This window comes from Equus asinus, chromosome 10 (assembly GCF_041296235.1).
Source record: "Equus asinus isolate D_3611 breed Donkey chromosome 10, EquAss-T2T_v2, whole genome shotgun sequence".
NCBI classification, from domain to species: Eukaryota; Metazoa; Chordata; class Mammalia; order Perissodactyla; family Equidae; genus Equus; species Equus asinus.
Window position 1 is genome coordinate 18,227,489 of NC_091799.1, and position 17,931 is coordinate 18,245,419.

The 17,931-nt window shown below is 47.9% G+C and overlaps 1 protein-coding gene across 8 annotated transcripts in view; it reads right to left on the bottom strand.

Annotated features, from left to right (window-relative positions):
- Positions 1 to 17,931, bottom strand: part of LRSAM1 (leucine rich repeat and sterile alpha motif containing 1) — a 42,806-nt gene that overhangs the window by 15,732 nt on the left and 9,143 nt on the right. For all 8 annotated transcript variants that reach the window (XM_014863666.3, XM_014863664.3, XM_070518712.1 and 5 more), the window contains 8 exons: positions 12,209 to 12,299; positions 9,708 to 9,838; positions 7,661 to 7,690; positions 7,101 to 7,223; positions 6,657 to 6,796; positions 5,651 to 5,695; positions 3,898 to 3,968; positions 309 to 408 (listed from right to left, as the gene is read on the bottom strand). In XM_014863666.3, the coding sequence (XP_014719152.1) occupies positions 309 to 408; positions 3,898 to 3,968; positions 5,651 to 5,695; positions 6,657 to 6,796; positions 7,101 to 7,223; positions 7,661 to 7,690; positions 9,708 to 9,838; positions 12,209 to 12,299 (731 nt within the window). The remainder of the gene's footprint in view (positions 1 to 308; positions 409 to 3,897; positions 3,969 to 5,650; positions 5,696 to 6,656; positions 6,797 to 7,100; positions 7,224 to 7,660; positions 7,691 to 9,707; positions 9,839 to 12,208; positions 12,300 to 17,931) is intronic.

Below are 17,931 nucleotides of genomic sequence, written 5' to 3' on the forward strand. Positions count from 1 at the left end.
TGAACAACAACATAGTCCCTCATAGATTCCATAAGCTAATGCACATCCCTTAGCCGAGTGCCTGGCACGTGGGCAGTGTACAAGAAGTAGTAGTGATTATTGTCACTGCATCATGGCCCAAGACAGCATCACAAGGTCCAGCTAGAAAAGTCACGAAGACCAGTCGCCATTTGCCCCAGATACCATGGTGGAGGCTGGGGCGGCCTGGGGCAGGGCATCCCAGCACCCAGCTCTCCCCGCAGGGTCCTGGGCCCCGAGCCAGTTCCCCCAGCTCCCCCACTCGGGAAGCCTCCCTCTCCTTACCTTACCTGGAACAAGCCTGCTGGACCAAGCTCTGTCTCTGCGACTCGTAGGCCATCTGGATGAGCCGGTTCTTACAGCTCTCGGTCAGCATCTGCTGCATGGCGGCTGAGGAAACATGGGGGGGCGGCGCTGAGGAACGGGGGGCTGCTCCTGGGGTGGCCTCGTGGGGTTCGCCTGCTCACCCATGTGGTAGGTAACCTTAAATCTCTTTTTTTTAAACTACAGAAGTAACTTAAGCTTGAAAGGCTGACTAATTATAAAACGTTGAACAGCACACACAAAATCTTTTATGATCTTGTCACCCAGACTCAGAGACATTATTATATTTGATACATATTTTTCTAATTTTTATGCATGTTTACGAATTTTAAAAAATTAAAATGAGAGAATTGAAAGCGGGGATTTGCACAGGTATTTGCACACCCATGGTCAGAGCAGCATTATTCACAACAGCCAAAAGGTGGAAACAACCCTGGTGCCCACTGACGGCTGAATGGATAAACAAAATGTGGTCTATGCATACAACAGAATATTATTCAGCCTTAAAAAGGAAGGAAATTCTGATATAAGCTATCACACGGATGAACCTTGAGGACATGATGCTAGGTGAAAGAAGCTGGTCACAAAAAGACAAATACTGTGTGATTCCACTTATATGAGTGACTTAGAGCAGTCAGATTCACAGAGACAGAAAGTAGAGTCTGGTCCTACAGGGGCTGGGGCAGGCGGAAATGGAGAGCTGCCGTTTAATGCGTACAGGGTTCCAGTTTAGGAAGATGAAAAAGTTCTAGAGAAGGATGTTGGTGATGGCTGCACAACAATACGAATTTACAATAGGCCCCCCCGTATCCGAGGTTTTGGTTTCCATGGTTTCAGTTCCCTGCAGTCAACCTTGGTCAGAAAATATTAAATAGAAAATTTCAGAAACAAGTTAAGTCATAAGTTTTAAATTGTGCCTCATTCTAAGTCGTGCGCTGAGCCATCGTACTCTGCACTGCCCAGGGTGTGGATCATCCCTTTATCAGACTGACTGCCACAGTCACAGGGCTGGTGCTCAAGTCACCCTTATTTTACTTAATAATCGCTCCAAGGTGCAAGAGCAGGGATGCTGGCAATTCAGAAATACCGAAGAGAAGCTGTAAGTGCTTCCTTTAAGTGAAAAGATGAAAGTTCTCGACTTAATAAGAAAAAAAAAATCATATGTTGAGGTTGCTAGGGTCTATGGTAATTTTTATTACGGCATACTGTTATACTTGCCCTATTGTATTATTAGTTAGTGCTGTTAACTTCTTACTGTGCCTAATTTATAAATTAAACTTTATCATAGATACGTATGTATAAGAAAAAAAACAGTGTACGTAGGGTTTGGTACTATCCATGGTTTCAGGCATCCACCAGGGGTCTTGGAATGTATCCCCCACAAAAAGGGGGGACTACTTTACTTAATACCAAAGAACTGTACAATTAAAAGTGGTTAGGGCCGGCCCCCCACGGCTGAGTGATTAAGTTCAGCGTGCTCTGCTTTGGCAGCCTGGGTTCCATTCCTGGAAGTGGACCCCACTCCTTGGCAGCCACGCTGTGGCGGTGACCCACATACAAAATAGAGGAAGACTGCCACAGACGTCAGCTCAGGGCGAATCTTCCTCAAGCAAAAAGAGGAAGATTGGCAACAGACGTTAGCTTGGGCCAATCTTCCTCAGGGAGAAAAAAACAAAACTGCTTAAAATCGGGAAGTAGTCATAAAAAGTGAGAAGTGGTATGTTTAGTGTCATAACATTTTAATTATTTTTATTGTGATAAAATATATATAACATAAAATGTATCATGTCAACACAGTGGTGTGATGTTAATGGCTGCAGAGAACTACAGTGCAGGGATTACCAAAGTTTATTTAGATAATCCTCTATTTGGGGGCATTTGGACTCTTTTTGCATTTATTTATTTGTGGTGAGGAAGATTGGCCCTGAGCTAACATCTGTTGCCAATCTTACTCTTTTTTTTCTCCCCCTTCCAAAAGCCCCAGGACATTTGTATATCCTAGTTGCACAGCCTTCTAGTTCTTCTGTGTGGGACGTTGCCTCAGCATGGCTTGACAACTGGTGCTAGGTCTGAGCCCAGGATCTGAACCAGAGAACTCTGGGCCGCCAAATTGGAGCAGGCAACCTTAACCACTACACCAGCGGGCTGGCCCACTTTTTGCAATTATTAAATGATACTTCAATAAAGATCCTGGCTCAAACATCTTTGTGCAGATCTGATTATTTGATTATTTCCTAAGAATACTTTTAGAGGTGTGCAGTTTCAAGGCCATGAATAACGAGAGTTATCCTTTCCGCCCTCCAGAAAGACCTTGTGGATTCACACTCCCGCTGGCAGTGTACAGGCCAGTCTGACACCATATCCCCTCGACAACTCTAGGTTATTACCTTTTCTTGCCTTTTTTTAATTGAAATTTTTCAATTATAAACACAACACACCTTCATTTTTTAAAAGCTAAGCCATAGGGAAGTTTGAAAAGGTGAAAACAAAACTCCCCTGACATTGACCCCATTGCTAGTTAGTTAATTTGATAAACATCCTGCTGGAGATGCAAACACAAGTTTCCTTTTTGGTAAACGGTAGATAGCGGTGACCTTTAAAACAGGGACATCAGCGATATGACACTTCAGCAGGAGGTAGTGAGATGAAGGGTGCACAGGAAGTGCTCGGGACAGCGCCTAGTACTCAGGAAACCCTGACTAAGTGCGCAGATATCCACGCTGGTACCAGCTCTGAAGAGTGGGACGGTCCAAAAAGAATCGTTCCTTATTTTTTTTTTTTTTTTAAAGATTTTTATTTTTTCCTTTTTCTCCCCAAAGCCCCCCAGTACGTAGTTGTGTATTCTTTGTTGTGGGTTCTTCTAGTTGTGGCATGTGGGACGCTGCCTCAGCGTGGTCTGATGAGCAGTGCCATGTCCGCGCCCAGGATTCGAACTAACGAAACACTGGGCCGCCTGCAGCGGAGCGCGCGAACTTAACCACTCGGCCACGGGGCCAGCCCCAGAATCGTTCCTTATTTTAAATAACGAGGAACTGCCTCCTTGGCACATAGCTGGATGTTCTCAGGATCAGATGAGGCAGGGTGTCCCCTCACTAGTGTGGAGCCCCAAGATGGCGCCCGGAGGATGACAGGAAGGAGCGCTCCCAGAAACACAAGGGCCAGCCACAGCTCTTGATAACAGAGACCCTGACAGCCATGCTTGTGAAATGCTCACTTTGTGCCAGGCATTACCTCATCTGACCCTCATCACGACCCTGTGAGGCAAGTGATAATTGTTCTCCCCATTTTATAGATAAGAAACCTGAGGCTTGGAACAGTTAGGGACCAGGAACGCCCCTGAGGTCATATGGCTTGTTTCCGAGCGGGGGTTCTGAATCCGAGTCCAGCCTGGCCCCAGAGGCCATGCTCCATTACTGGACTTCACTGCGCCTCCCCAGGGGTGACACACAGTGCCCTTGTATGTGACCAGTTGAGAGAGGGCTGTCCACCCCTGCCCACCCCGCCAGTCAAGCTCTGTTCCCATGACCCCCCACCCCTCCCCAACCCAAGACTCACAGGCGATCTCACGTCGCCGCAGGTTCTCTGTCTCCTCCTGCGTTATGGACATCAACTGTTCCATTCTTATTCTAGGAAAAAAATCCAACTGTTTATTCAGCAAAGGCAACATTTCCAAGAGAGAATCCCATCAGATGAACACCACCCCCTTCAGGAAGTCCTCCTTGATGTGCAACCTAGCCATGTTCTCCGAATGTCCACTGCACCATGTGCCTGCACTGGGGGCCTGGTGACCTTTGGTCTTGTAGATAAGAGTTTCTTGCATAAAAAGATGAGCATTCACTTAGAAAAACGGGCAAGGATGCAAACAGCCAATTCATGGATGCTTAAATACAAGTGACCAATAAATATAGGGAGAGAGTCTTAACGTCACTGATAACTACAGAAAGTAAAATCTTCTTTTCCCTTATCAGGCTGGTTGAGATTGAGAAAACTGAGAACCATGGTGCTGGCAGTGAAGGTGGAGAAGTGGGTACTTTCAGATACTGTCGAGAGAGTGTAAACTGGCAAAATGTTTTTTGGAAGGTAATCTGGCAATACCCATCAAAATGCCCTTTGAATATTTCCTTCAAAAATATTTACATGAGTGCATCAGGGTATATCTAGAAGATGTTCCCGCTACCATTGTTTGTAACGATGAAACACCAGAACCCCACTTATATGTCCACGAACAGAGGGCTAATTAAAAAAACTATGATATAATCATATAGTGGAACACCCTACAGCTATTACAAATAATCAGGGTTTTGTAATGGCAATATATCCATGATAAAATAAGTGAAAATAGAAAAGGTAATTGCATGTATGCGTGTGCATTTTTTTCTCATACCACACTGGCAGCAGTGGCTGGGAGGGGACAACATCCTTTACCGTCCCGCAGGGTTTAACTTTGTCAGAAGCGGCATATATTGTCTAAGCGCTCCTGCTTCCAGCCCAGGACCCAGGCTCAAGGGAAGGCCGGATCTGATGCACCCCTGGACCCCAGGCCCAGCGCAGACAGGGTGCTCAGTGTGCAGAAGAAAGGACGCCACCGGCCACAACTCAGCTCGGCCCTGACCGCCCCCCAGCTATGGCAGCACCACAGCTGAAGCGGGTGAGGTGGTGGGGCTCCCCTGCAACCCCTTGGGAGAGCCCTGCAGGAGGCCTTCCAGGCAGCCAGGGCCCCCGTGGTGGGGGACAGCAGCAGAGTCCACGCTGCTATTTTGGGATGCCAGAGAATCAGGAGGGCTTCCCATTAACACCTCGGGGAGGGCAGGGCTGGGGTCCCACCCATCATCCCTTCTAATTACTAAGTGGTGTGCCTCAATGCGGTAAACATGTAGAGTTTGAGAAATGATATACTATATATTCTGCTTTAATTGTAGCCACTACTTTTCCACTTAGCAATATATTCTAAGTATTTTCCCTTAATAAGGAATATTCTTCTATAAGACATTTAATCCCTACAGATTATCCCTTTGCACACAATCCATGTAACCAAATTCTTTTTTTCCCCTAGAAGCGTGGATTTTTTTTCTAATTTTTTATACTAGGAATATAGTTGGACGTTACACATACATTCTTACGTCTCTGAATTTTTCTCAGGAGTGTAAATGTGTTTTAAAAAAATTGAAGGCAGTGATTCTTTTTAATTCAAAGCCTTAGGAAAACTTTCTGGTATAATCCTTGAGAATCACAAGATCTTCTCTCCCCAAAGCAACCCCCCCTCCCGGAAGGAAGGCACTGTCCAGATATGCTAGAACAGAAGACTTACCTTTCATTCTCCAGTGACTTTAGAATCTCGGAACTTTTCTTTTGCCTGTGGAGAAAACCATGAAAGGTCCCTGCGGTCGTCCCCAGCAGGGCTGTTTCCAACAGGACCGCTCGCCCCTCACCGCGCTGGCTGTGCACAGGCGGCTTAGTAGCCAAGCTGGGAGGGTCTGAGCTCTGCCACTTAGAGGCGCTGTGTTCTCAGGCCAGTTACTCAACCACGCCAAGTCCCAGTTCCTCATCTGTGAAACGGGCCTAATAATAATAAAAAACCTTCACAGAGTATTTGTAAAGAGTGAGTGAGAAAATATGCATAAAGTGCTTGGCACGTGAGAAGCACCCAACAGATGGCAGCTTTCCTGGCAGCCCTGGTGGGGAGAGCACGCTGTCCATGGTGGGCCTGCCGACTCACTCAGGCCTGTGTAACTGCTGGACGATGGAGGAGCCAGCCACGCAGAGGACAGAAAAAAGGAAGCCTGGAAGCAACTGGGGATACAGCTAAAGCTTGTTTCTGGAATCTTTCCACAAGGGAGCCCCTGATGAGCCTTCCTCAGGCTTCTTGAGACCTCTGTCTGGCCCCCTTTCTCCTAAGCCCCATCAAGACCTGATCCTAGCAGCTCCTACCTTGGACAAGACTTGTTAAGGTAAATCTCACTACAGGGTGAATGGTTGACCTCAGTGCAATAGGTTACCTGGAACCCAAAATACTGGAGCAGGATGTGATCTCGACTGTCTTGTTAAACCCACTCATTTTACAGACGAGAAACCTTGGAGTCCATAGGTCCAATCAGGGGCAGTCCCATGACAAGAAACAAACCTGGTCATGCCCAGATCAGATTCTTTGCTCTTGACATTGGTGCAAGCTGCAGCACCAAGACTGGATTCTAACGATGGAAACCTTGGGGAGGAGTAGGGACTGTGAGGGAGAAATGGACCCCCATCCCGGGCTGCTTGAAGGGTATCACTGTGAAGGTCTTCAGGTCTAGGGGCCAGGAGGCCAGGAGCCTGACCTCTGATTCTCCTGCAGGAGTTTCTGGATCCGGCTGGAGATGTTCTGCTCCGTCTGCTTCAGTTGCTCCTGTAGCCGCTGACGCTCTGCGTCAAGGTAGCGCTGGCGCTCACTCAGGCCCTGCTCCAGCCGAGACTGCTCCTGCGGCAGGACAGGAGGAGGTCCTGAGTGGCTGGGGCCCCCTCAGATCCCAGAGGGCAGTGAGGGACCCTGAGCTGTGGTCAGGAGACCTGGTTCCCGTCCTCATCCAGCCCTTTCTGTGTGACCTGGGATCAGGTCCTCCCTCGCCGGGCCTCAGGGCGTCCAGTGCACAGAAGGAGGCTGCACTAGGGGTTCTGTAAGGGGCCCCAGTCCCAGAGGATGCAACTGAGACAGCTTACTCGCACTGCCCTTGGTCCGAGTCCGGAGGCCTGGCAGGCCGGACCCCACTTGGCCACTCACACACCTCCTTGACCGTCTGGAGGATCTCGTCCTTCTGACTGCTGCTCTGCTGAAGGAGCTGGGCATGCTCTCGCTGCCCGAGTTCCAGGCGCCGCTCAAACTCGAGTTTCTCCAGCATCTTCTGTTCCTGCAAGAATGCAGATCCTAGTGACTGCAGGCACAGGTCCTGTGGGCATTAGGACATGGGAGCAGGATGAATCCACACCCCAACTCTGGACAGTGCGGGCTGCAGGTCTCAACGCTGAGCACCACATTCCCCATGCTCGGGCTCCACCAGCCCAGGGCCCACCTGTAATAAAACAGGCTGCTCACTGGCCAGGCTGGAGGTTTGGAGCCTGGGGTTGGGCTCACCCTCTCTCAGCCTGTCCTCTCATCTGTCAAATGGAGATACCCTGCCACCCACTGAGGCTGCACGAGGACGTGGTGAGGCGACGTAAGTAAGAGGAAAGCACCACTTTACCCTCTAATTTAGAAGCAGGAAGACCTTGTTTCCTCACATCTTTTATAATAGCTGAGATCTTTAACAAGAAGAAAAGTGACAGAGGAGAAAAGGCATTTTCTTACCTTCCTCTTCTCATAGTCTGAGAATCTATTCTGGGGGGAGAAAAGACAGTGGTCAAGAGAAGGTGGGCAGCAGCGCTTCTCACTGGCCCGTGGACCAGAATCACCGGGACTGCCTGACGCCATTCAGACTCCCAGGCCCATCCCAGGGGACAGCACCAGAACGGTGGGGTGGGTGGGGATGACGGAGATGAGGGGGATGGGGAATTTGGGGATTGGGGCCCCTGACGCTTCCAGAGGACACCAGGGCTGAGAACCCCTGGGCATGGCACCACAGCAAGGTCTTTGAGACGGTTCTGGGTATACAGGACCTAGAAGGCCTGGTATGCCATCACCCCCCAAATTCTCACGCCCCTTTGTCATCAAACCCCCTCTCACCCCCAGTCATTGGCGATTACTGTTTTCTTACATGTTTATTTTGAACCTTTTTAGACATAAAAATGGAAGTACGCTATATCCATTGTGTCCTGCAACTTGTCTTTTCCACTTGTCTATATGTCCTGTGACCCAGGTCTGAAGAGACCTATCTCACGGTGTGGATATGACACTGCTGGTTCAGTCTCTTCACACTTACTGCACACCACAAATAAGGCTGCAGTGAACATCACTGTAAAGGTCTCTTTGTGCAAGTGTTTCTCTGGGGTAGGTACCGAGAAGCGGAACTCCTGGATCGTGAACTACGCCCGTTAAATCTTCCGACAAATATTATCAAGTTATCTCCACGGCGGGGACACCAATTTCCACCCCCGAGAGCAATTTACGCAGCCACCTGTTTCCCCACGCTCTGGCCAACAGAAATGATCAAAGCAAAATTTATGTCAATCTGAGGGGGAAAATGTTATTTCATTGTCTTAATTTACCTGTCTCTGATTACTAGCAAAGCTGGGTATTTTTTCATGTTTATTGATCATCTGTACTGTTTTATTCTGTAAAACACCTGTTGATATATCTTTGGTCGATTTTTTTTATTGAGATAGTTTTCTGCTTCATATTGATCTGAAAGAGTTCTTTCCATATTTAGTCTGCTAATCCTTCTTCAAAAACGTATGTTGCAAATTCTTTCCGAGAGTATAAATTGGCACAATTCTCCTGGATAGTAATCTCCTTCCTCTCTAATTCCCAGGAGCTGTCAGGAGGAATACAAAACTACGAAAGCGTTCACAGCAGCCCTGACAGCAGGGGAGCGTGTCCTCAGGGACCCAGAGGTGAAGAAGAGTTACAGCAACATATGAAGCCAAACCCACAGCAGCTGGTGCTCCCCGCGCCGCCTGGTGTCGCCCTCTGCCCCCCAGCCACAGGGTTTGTGAGCCTCTGGTGTGGGAGCAGAGGGTGGAGCCAGAGGCGGCTTCTGTCCGGCTCCAATATCAGGTGCACCCCGGCTAATGTGGCAAACCCTTGCCGAGCTTCCTCCTCCATGCCCGTCCTAAGCTAGATCACAGCCAGGTATCTGGGAGGGCCAGCCCGTTGCTGATGCTGACACACGTGACTGCCTGACACCTTCACTAGACGAAGAGCACGACAGGCGTCCTGTACTGTGAGTGGCATGGAGGCAAGAAGTATTTGTTGAGAGACAACCGTGAACAGTACAGACACAACCCCACTATCACGAAGCTCCATCCAGCAGGGGAGACAGACATTAAACAAATCATTTCCCATATAATTCTTCATTTAGTTTAGAGCTGTGATAAGTGCTCCCAAGGAAATGCTCTAGAACACAAAACAGGAGCGCTGACCTGGGCTGGTGTGTCAGGGACGTGCTGTTTAAACTCAGAACTGTAGGACGAGACTGAGTTAGCAGGAGAAGGAGAGTGGGGAGAATTCCAGACAGAGGGAGCCACATGTGCAAAGACCCCAAGGGATTCAGGGAACAGAGGGGCGCCTGGTGCAGCTGGTCTGGTGAGCTGGTGAGGTGGCTTCAAGCGCGTCTAAGCACCTGGGTCTAAATGGAGGTGAATTCTAGTCTCACAGACGAATCCAGGGGCTGAAGCTCTAAACATCCCCCTGGTGCCCCTCCCCCCACCCCACATGCCAGCAGGCAGGTGTGCCTTACCTGCCACTCGACCTCCTCCCTGGAGAATCTGTCCGTGGGCCCGTCGGGACTGTCCCGGGAGTTCTCGGCTCCATCTTGCTCCAGGACTGGCAGCAGGTACTGAGAAGGCGGGTAATATTCCAGCCCTGACTCTGCAAGAGATAGACACCAGCTGACCAGGAGGGAGGAGACAGCCTGGGCACCCAGAGCACCCAGCTCCTGCCGGCCTTGCCTCGCTCCATCCTCGCCAGCATCCCCTCCCACCGGGCTCAGGCCACTGCTCCCCTCTGCCCTAGACTGGGCCCTCCACGGTGCTCACCAGTCCTAACACCTGGGCCTGGAATGGGGCAAGCGCTCAATGAGCGTCAGCTGAGCGAATAAATGGGCAGCCACCTGCCTCTTAACCACCCAAGTCAGAATGAGGTGAGGGAAAAAACCTGAGACTCGTAGAGAAGCTTTACCCATAATTTCCTGTGTGTGAGACCCTGGGCGAGACGCCTGCCTTCTCTGGCCCTGCATGGTTTCCTCCTGTGTCATGCGAAAGGGTTCAAACCCTTTACCCATTTTCTATTGGGTTGTTTGCCTTTTCCTTGCTGATTTGTAGGAGCTCTTTACACACTGCAGCTAATAACCTGGGTCTATAACACGTGTTGCAACGATCTTCCTCCAGGTGGTAACCTGTCTTTTTAACTTTGATGATGGTGTCCTTTTGAGGTAAGGAAGTTTTAGATTTTAATGTAGTCAAAGTTATCTCCTTCCTCCCCTTGGGAAGGATATAAATAGGCAATTCACAAGAAATACTAAAAATGGGCAGTAGACATATGAAAAAGTGTTCAAATAATCAAGGAAATGACATCAAATAATGATAGGCTCTCGTTTACCCATCAGATTAGCAGACTTTTTAGGATAATACCAAGGGTTAGCCAGGCTGTGGAAAGATAAAAGGTCCTCTCAAACACTCCTCAGGGAAATGCAAACTGGGGTAAGGTCTTCAGAGGGCAACAGAGGACTTGTCTGCTTTCACCTGCCAACCCCACCGTTGCCTGCCCCGTAGGAACACACTGAGCCAGAGAGGCATGGGTTAAAATGTTCACGACAGAGGGAAACTGGAAATAACCCCATGTTCAAAACAAGGGGATGGCTACGTAAGCGATGGGCTCCAGCATGTGGAATACCACACAGCAGTTTACAATGAGGCAGGTGTGTAAGCTACGAGACAGGAAGAGACCCCAGACCTATTCCCGAGTGAAAAGAGCAAGGCACAGAGCCACGTAGTATGATATCTTTTGTGGGTTTTTTCTTCATGTTTTTAAAAGAGCAAAACCTAAAATTTTACATACATACGTACACCAACTAAACAGTTTAAATAAATTGAAGGATTATTTGTTAAGCTGTGTAGTCAGTATACACATGTTCACCGCTTTATTCTTTCTATCTCTTGTAAACTTAAATATATCATAATTTAAGAATCTTTATAAAGAAAATAGAGCCAGCCCTGATGGCCTAGTGGTTAAAGTTCGGCGCTCTCACTGCTTTGGTGGGCTGGGTTTGTTTCCTGGTCTCAGAACCACATCACCCATCTGTCAGTTGCCATCCTGTGGTGGCAGCTCACATGGAAGAACCAGAAGGACTTACAGCTGGAATACACAACCATGCCCTGGGGCTTTGGGGAGACAACAAAAAAAAAAACAAGGAAGATTGGTAGCAGATGTTAGCTCAGGGCAAATCTTTTTCTACAGGAAAAGAAAAGAAATGGTTTGGTCCAGCTCCACCATGGGCTGGGTACACGTTAGAATCACCTGTTGCTCAAAGGTGGCTCTGGTAGATGTGTGGCTTGGTCAGGTGTCATGTGACATATGTGTAACTCTTTATTTTTTCTCCTCCCCAAAGCCCCAGTGCGTGGTCAGATATCCTAGTTGTAAGTCCTTCTAGTTCGTCCACGTGAGCCGCTGCCACAGCGTGGCAACTGACAGGCAGGTGGTGTGGTTCCCAGATCGGGAAACAAACCTGGGCCACTGAAGCAGTGAGGGCACCAAACTTTAACCACTAGGCCATCAGGGCTGGCTCACGCGTAACTTTTTTTTAACTGAAGTATTGCATGCATCTGGCAAAGAGCACAAAATCTTCACCTACAGTTTGATGAATGTTTAAGAGTGAGCCCTTCCCACTCCCCAACCCCTCCAGGCCCTTCGACATGCACCTCCTTCTGCCAGGAACATCCTCCTGGCTTTCCTAAGCCCTAATCATCCCTCAGGTTTCAGCCGAGCCAGTTTCTCAGACAGGCCTTCCTCGAGCCCCCTAAATCAGATGTGCTATCATACCCTCTCGTAGCCACAATCAGTAATTCTATTTCCTTGTGGGATAATCTGTTTTGCCTGTTTCTCCTGCCAGACCTGGAGCCCCGAGCACACAGGGACTGCGCCCTCCTCTGTCTCTGCTGTCCCCCAGCCTGGGCTGGCACGGGGCCGTCGCTGGGGCCATGTGTGCTCCCTGAGCGAAGGAGGCAGGCTGTCTGGCTTTACCTTTGCAGAGGAACTGCTGAATGGCCTCAGTGCCGGCGCTGCACACCTCCTGTGGGGGGTAAACCATGGACGAGGCGTCGAGGCTCAGAGTCTGCAGACACAAGGGGATCCCTCTTTATATGCGTCGTTCACTTCACCGCTCAACACCACCAGAAACCACCCGGTTTAGTTAGTAACTGGTGTGTTTACTGTCTCCTCTGCCCAGCAGGGAAGCCTTATCTGTCTCGTCCCTGCTGCATTCCCGGCACCCAGAATGCTGACGAGCATGTAGCAAGCACTTGACTAATGTTTTTGCATAAATACGTGAATGAGTGAAAAAAGGGAAGTAGTAGGACAACATATGGAAGAAGACTCTATTTTTGTTAAAAAAAATATATATACTCACATTAGCATATTTATAGAAAAAATTTGGAAGAACATATATCAAACTCACAGTGGGTTTCCTCTAAAGCATAGATTCTGGGGTACTTTCTACATGAAATGTTTTTAATACTGGAATTTTTCTAACATTACCCAGTATGATTTTCTAAGTAAGAAAAAAACGTTTATAGGAGCACACACGCATATGCTTACAGGTTTATGAAGCCCAGGAAACAGGCCCTTAGGCCCGCGCAGCCACCCACCGAGCTGTCCACAGCCACGGTGTGGTTTTTTTTAACCCAGTCCTCCTCCTGCCGTTCTCTCACTTCCCGTAGGCCTTCTGATCCCGCCGGGTGCTGGCATGTTACCCACGGCCCCTTCAGGAACTGATATGCTCTATGCCTGGAACAGACAGGCCTCAGGGGCCAGGGGAGGCCTGGAGCAGAGACAGCGCCTGGGAAGTCATCCAGCGGGAACAGCAGCTCAGACACCTCTCCCCAGCCATGGCCGGCACACTGCAGTGGGGAGCCCGCTCTGGAGCAGAGGAACTGACTGACTGTGGTTCACGGGTCCAAGAGCAGAAAGCCCCATCCTGGGGGGCCAAATCTAAAGGAAATTAACGCCGCATGGGTGATATTAGTCACCGACAGTACAGAGTGGTGTCTTAAGAGCACGGATGCTGGGGCTGCACCGCCCAGTTTGGTGGCCGTGAGCCACACGTGCTTGTTTAAGTTTAAATTTTAATTGATTAAAATTAAAAAGAATTTAAAGCTCAGTTCCACAGTTGCACCAGCCACATTTCAAGTGCTCAATAGCTGCAGGTGGCCAGTGGCAGGTGTAACCGGACGGCACAGGTTACAGAGCACTTCCATTACTGGCAGGAGGAGCAGTGGGGGGACAACATTGAGCTGAGTCACAGAGCCCTGGTTTCAGACTCCAGCTCGTCCTGTTCCAGCTGTGTGCCCTCAAACAGGTCACTGGACTTCCCCAAGCTGCAGCTCCCTCAGACTTAAACAGGCACGACAGTACCGAGCTGGCAGGCTGTCCGATGAGTGATATAAGATAGCACGTGAAAAAGACCTTGGCCTTAACCAAGAATGGCTGTGGTTACTGTCTCATCCTGAAAGCAGTTTTGTCGAGGGCTGGCCCGGTTGCGTAGTGGTTGGGTTTGCAGGCTCTGTTTTGGCAGAGTTCGGTTCCTGGGGACAGACCTACACACCACTCGTCAAGCCACGCTGTGGCAGCGTCCCACGTACTAAGTGGAGGAAGATTGGCACAGATGTTAGTTAGCTCAGGGCCAATCTTCCTCACACACACACACACATACATACACACACACACACACAAGGAATATAAGGCAAGAAAAAGAAATAAAAGTGATCCAAATTGGAAAGGAAGAAGTGAAACTGTCACTATTTGCAGATGACATGATTTTATATAGAGAAAACCCGAAAGAATCCACCAAAAAACTTTTATAAATAATAAATGAATATGGTAAAGTTTCAGGATACAAAATCAACATACAAAAATCAGTTGCACTTCTATACACTAACAACGAAGTAGCAGAAAGAGAAATTAAGAATACAATTCCATGTATAATTGCAACAAAAAGAATAAAATACTTAGGAATAAACTTAACCAAAGAGGTGAAAGACGTGTACACTGAAAACTATAAAACATTGTTGAAAGAAACTGAAGAAGACACAAAGAAGTGGAAAGATATTCCGTGCTCTTGGATTGGAATAATTAACATAGTTAAAATGTCCATACTTTCTAAAGCAATCTAGAGATTTAATGCAATCCCTGTCAAAGTTCTAATGACTTTTTTCACAGAAATAGAACAAAGAATCCTAAAATTTACATGGAACAACAAAAGACCCCGAATAGCCAAAGGAATCCTGAGAAAAAAGAACAAAGCTGGAGGCGTCACACTCCTTGATTTCAAAACATACTACAAAGCTACAGTAACCAAAACAGCAGCACAAAAACAGACACACAGATCAATGGAACAGAATCAAGAGCCCAGAAATAAACTCACATATCTATGGACAGCTAATTTTTGACAAGGGAGCCAAGAATATACAATGGAGAAAGTCTCTTCAACAAATGGTGTTGGGAAAACTGGACAGCCACATGCAAAAGAATGAAAATAGACCGTTATCTTACACCGCATACAAAAATTAACTCAAAATGGATTAAAGACTTGACTGTAAGACCTGAAACCATAAAAATTCTAGAAGAAAACATAGGCAGCACACTCTTCGACATCAGTCTTAACAGCATATTTTCAAGTACCATGTCTGATCAGGCAAGGGAAACAATAGAAAAAATAAACAAATGGGACTACATTAAACTAAAAAGCTTCTGCACAGCAAAGGAAACCATCAACAAAATGAAAAGACAGCCTAACAATTGGGAGAAGATATTTGCAAACCATATATCTGATAACAGGTTAATATCCAAAATTTATAAAGAACTCATACATTTCAACAACAAAACTAACAAGCCAATTAATAAATGGGCATAATGAACATTTTTCCAAAGAAGATATACAGATGGCCAACAGGCACACAAAAAGATGTTGAACGTCACTAATTATTAGGGAAATGCAAATCAAAACTACAGTGAGATATCACCTCGAGCCTGTAAGAATGGCTATAATTAACAAGACAAAAAACAACAAATGTTGGAGAGGATGTGGAGAAAAGGGAACTCTCATACACTGCTGGTGGGGGTGCAAACTGGTGCAGCCACTATGGAAAACAGTATGGCGATTCCTCAGAAGAGTAAGACCAGATCTACCATATGATCCAGCTATTCCACTGCTTGGTATTTATCCAAAGAACATGAAAACACGAATGCATAAAGATATATGCACCCCTATGTTCATTGCAGCATTACTCACAATGGCCAAGACTTGGAAGCAGCCTAGGTACCCATCAAGGGATGAACAGATAAAGAAGATGTGGTATATACACACAATGGAATATTACTCAGCCATAAAAAAGATGAAATCTTGCCATTTGCGACAACATGGATGGACCTTGAGGGTATTATGCTAAGTAAAATAAGTCAGAGGGAGAAAGTCAAATACTGTATGATTGCACTCATAAATAGAAGGAAAAACAATAAACACACACATAGAGACAGAGGTTGGACTGGCGGTTACCAGAGGGAAAGCAGGGAGGGAGGAGGACGAAAGAGGCTACTAGGCACATGTGTGTGGTGATGGATGGTAATTAGTCTTTGGGTGGCGAACATGATGTCATTTACATGGAAACAGAAGCATAAAGATGTACACCTGAAACTTACATAATGTTATAAACCAATGTTACTTCAATAAAAATAAATAAAATGCAGATTCCGGGGACCCACACTAGACCTACAGAATCAATGTCTGGGAGTGGAACCCAGATGCTCTGGCTTTAAATCTCTTGTACCAGTACTATAGGTGTTTTTTTTTTTTTTTTTTTGGAGGAAGATCAGCCCTGAGCTAACATCTGCTGCCAATCCTCTTTTTGCTGAGGAAGACTGGCCCTGAGCTAACATCCGTGCCCATCTTCCTCTACTTTTTTTTTATATGTGGGACGCCTGCCACAGCATGGCTTGATGAGCGGTGCCACGTCCGCACCCGGGATCCAAATCAGTGGACCCCGGACCGCCGAGGTGGAATGGAACATAGGAACTTAACCGCTGCGCAAGGGGCTGGCCCCCACCAGTATCATAATTAATTGCACCCTCTTTCACTCTTGGAAGTGGCTCAGTTCAGATAATAAATTATTTGCTCAACCTAAAAGGAAAAAAATAATTAAATTTAAAAAAAGAATATAAAAGGAATCACTCCCAGACTCTTGCCGTCTTTGATTAGCGGCAGAATCAGGAACAGGGCTCTGAGCTGTGCTGTCCAATACGGCAGCCGCTAAGCACATGTGGCTATGTAAACATTAATTAAAATTCAATTAAGTTAAACATGTAGTTTCTTAGTCACACTAGCCACATTGCAAGTGCTTTATTCAGACAGCAGAGTCATCGAACATTTCCATCATCACAGAAAGTTCTATGGGCCAGCACAGAGAATAACCACGTGTTGGCCTGTCTCTCCAGCGTGCCCAGGGAGAGGAGCTGACCATCCTGTCCTTTCTCCAGCTGGCCATCATGGCAGGAGGGATCAGCCGCTGGGGTCAGCCAACCTCCCTTTGCCGTCTCCACGCTCACCCACCCACTTCTGATACAGACACTGATGCTCAGCCGTCTGGCTTAGGTAATTCACTGATGGCCCATCAGAGGATCCTGGGATGCTTGGCCAGGCCGTGTGTCATCGTGAATGGACTAATCCCTGCTCCAGAGGGCCGAGATGCATGGAGGTGAGGAGCATAGGCCCTCGATTCAGACTGCCTGGTTTTCAATCCCATCTCTGCTATTGCTAGCTGTGTGGCCCTTGGGCCAGCTCCTTAAACTGTCCAAGCCTCAGTTTCTTGCTCTGCAAAGGGAAACTACAGTATTTGCCTCACAGGATTTTGGTGAGGATTCAGGGAACTGATGCAGGTTGGGTACCCAGCCTTGGTGAATACCAGAGAGATGTGAGCCGTCTTGTCATCGTGACTCAAAAAGCCCACCTTCCCTGGGTGAGTCACCTTGTGTCAGTGTCCGTTAGGGGCTGAACAGCGCTCACCCCCGAAATATGTACGTTGAAGTCCTAACCTCCAGTACCTCCCGATGTCACTGTGTTTAGATATAGGGTCAATAAAGAGGTAATCAAGTTCAAAATGAAGTCACCTGCCTTGGCCCTCATCCAATATGACAGGTGTCATCATAAGAGAGAGAGTAGATTAGGACACAGACATGCACAGAGGCACAGGAAGAAGACGGCCATTGACACGCCAAGGAGAGGCCTCAGAAGAAGCCAACCCTGCCAACACCTCGACCTTGGACTTCTGGCCTCCAGAACTGTGAGGAAATAAATCTCTGTTGTTGAAGCCCCCTGGCCCGTGGTAGTTTTTTTATGGCAGCCCTGGGAAACCGGCACAGTGTCCTGGGAAGCGCTCGCCCTCCCCTCCCTGCCACCACCTGCTCTGACGAAACAGCTTCTGCAGCTCCAAGCTGAGGCCACTGCCTCCCTCACAGCCCTCTGGGCTCTTCGTGACCCGAACCCTCCGGGTACAGCAACTTCCGACCACGTCAGATCCCCCACTCCTCCCTTAACACACCCTGCCTTTCCTGGTCCGGTTCCCTCCCCCGGGCATGCTCCTGCTGTCCAGGTCTACTTCTCCAAGGCTTATTCCTCTCAAGGTCTGGCTCAAATACCACGTCTTTCATAGTGTTAACCCCATCAGGATTCAGCCTTCTCTCTTCACTCTAGAAAT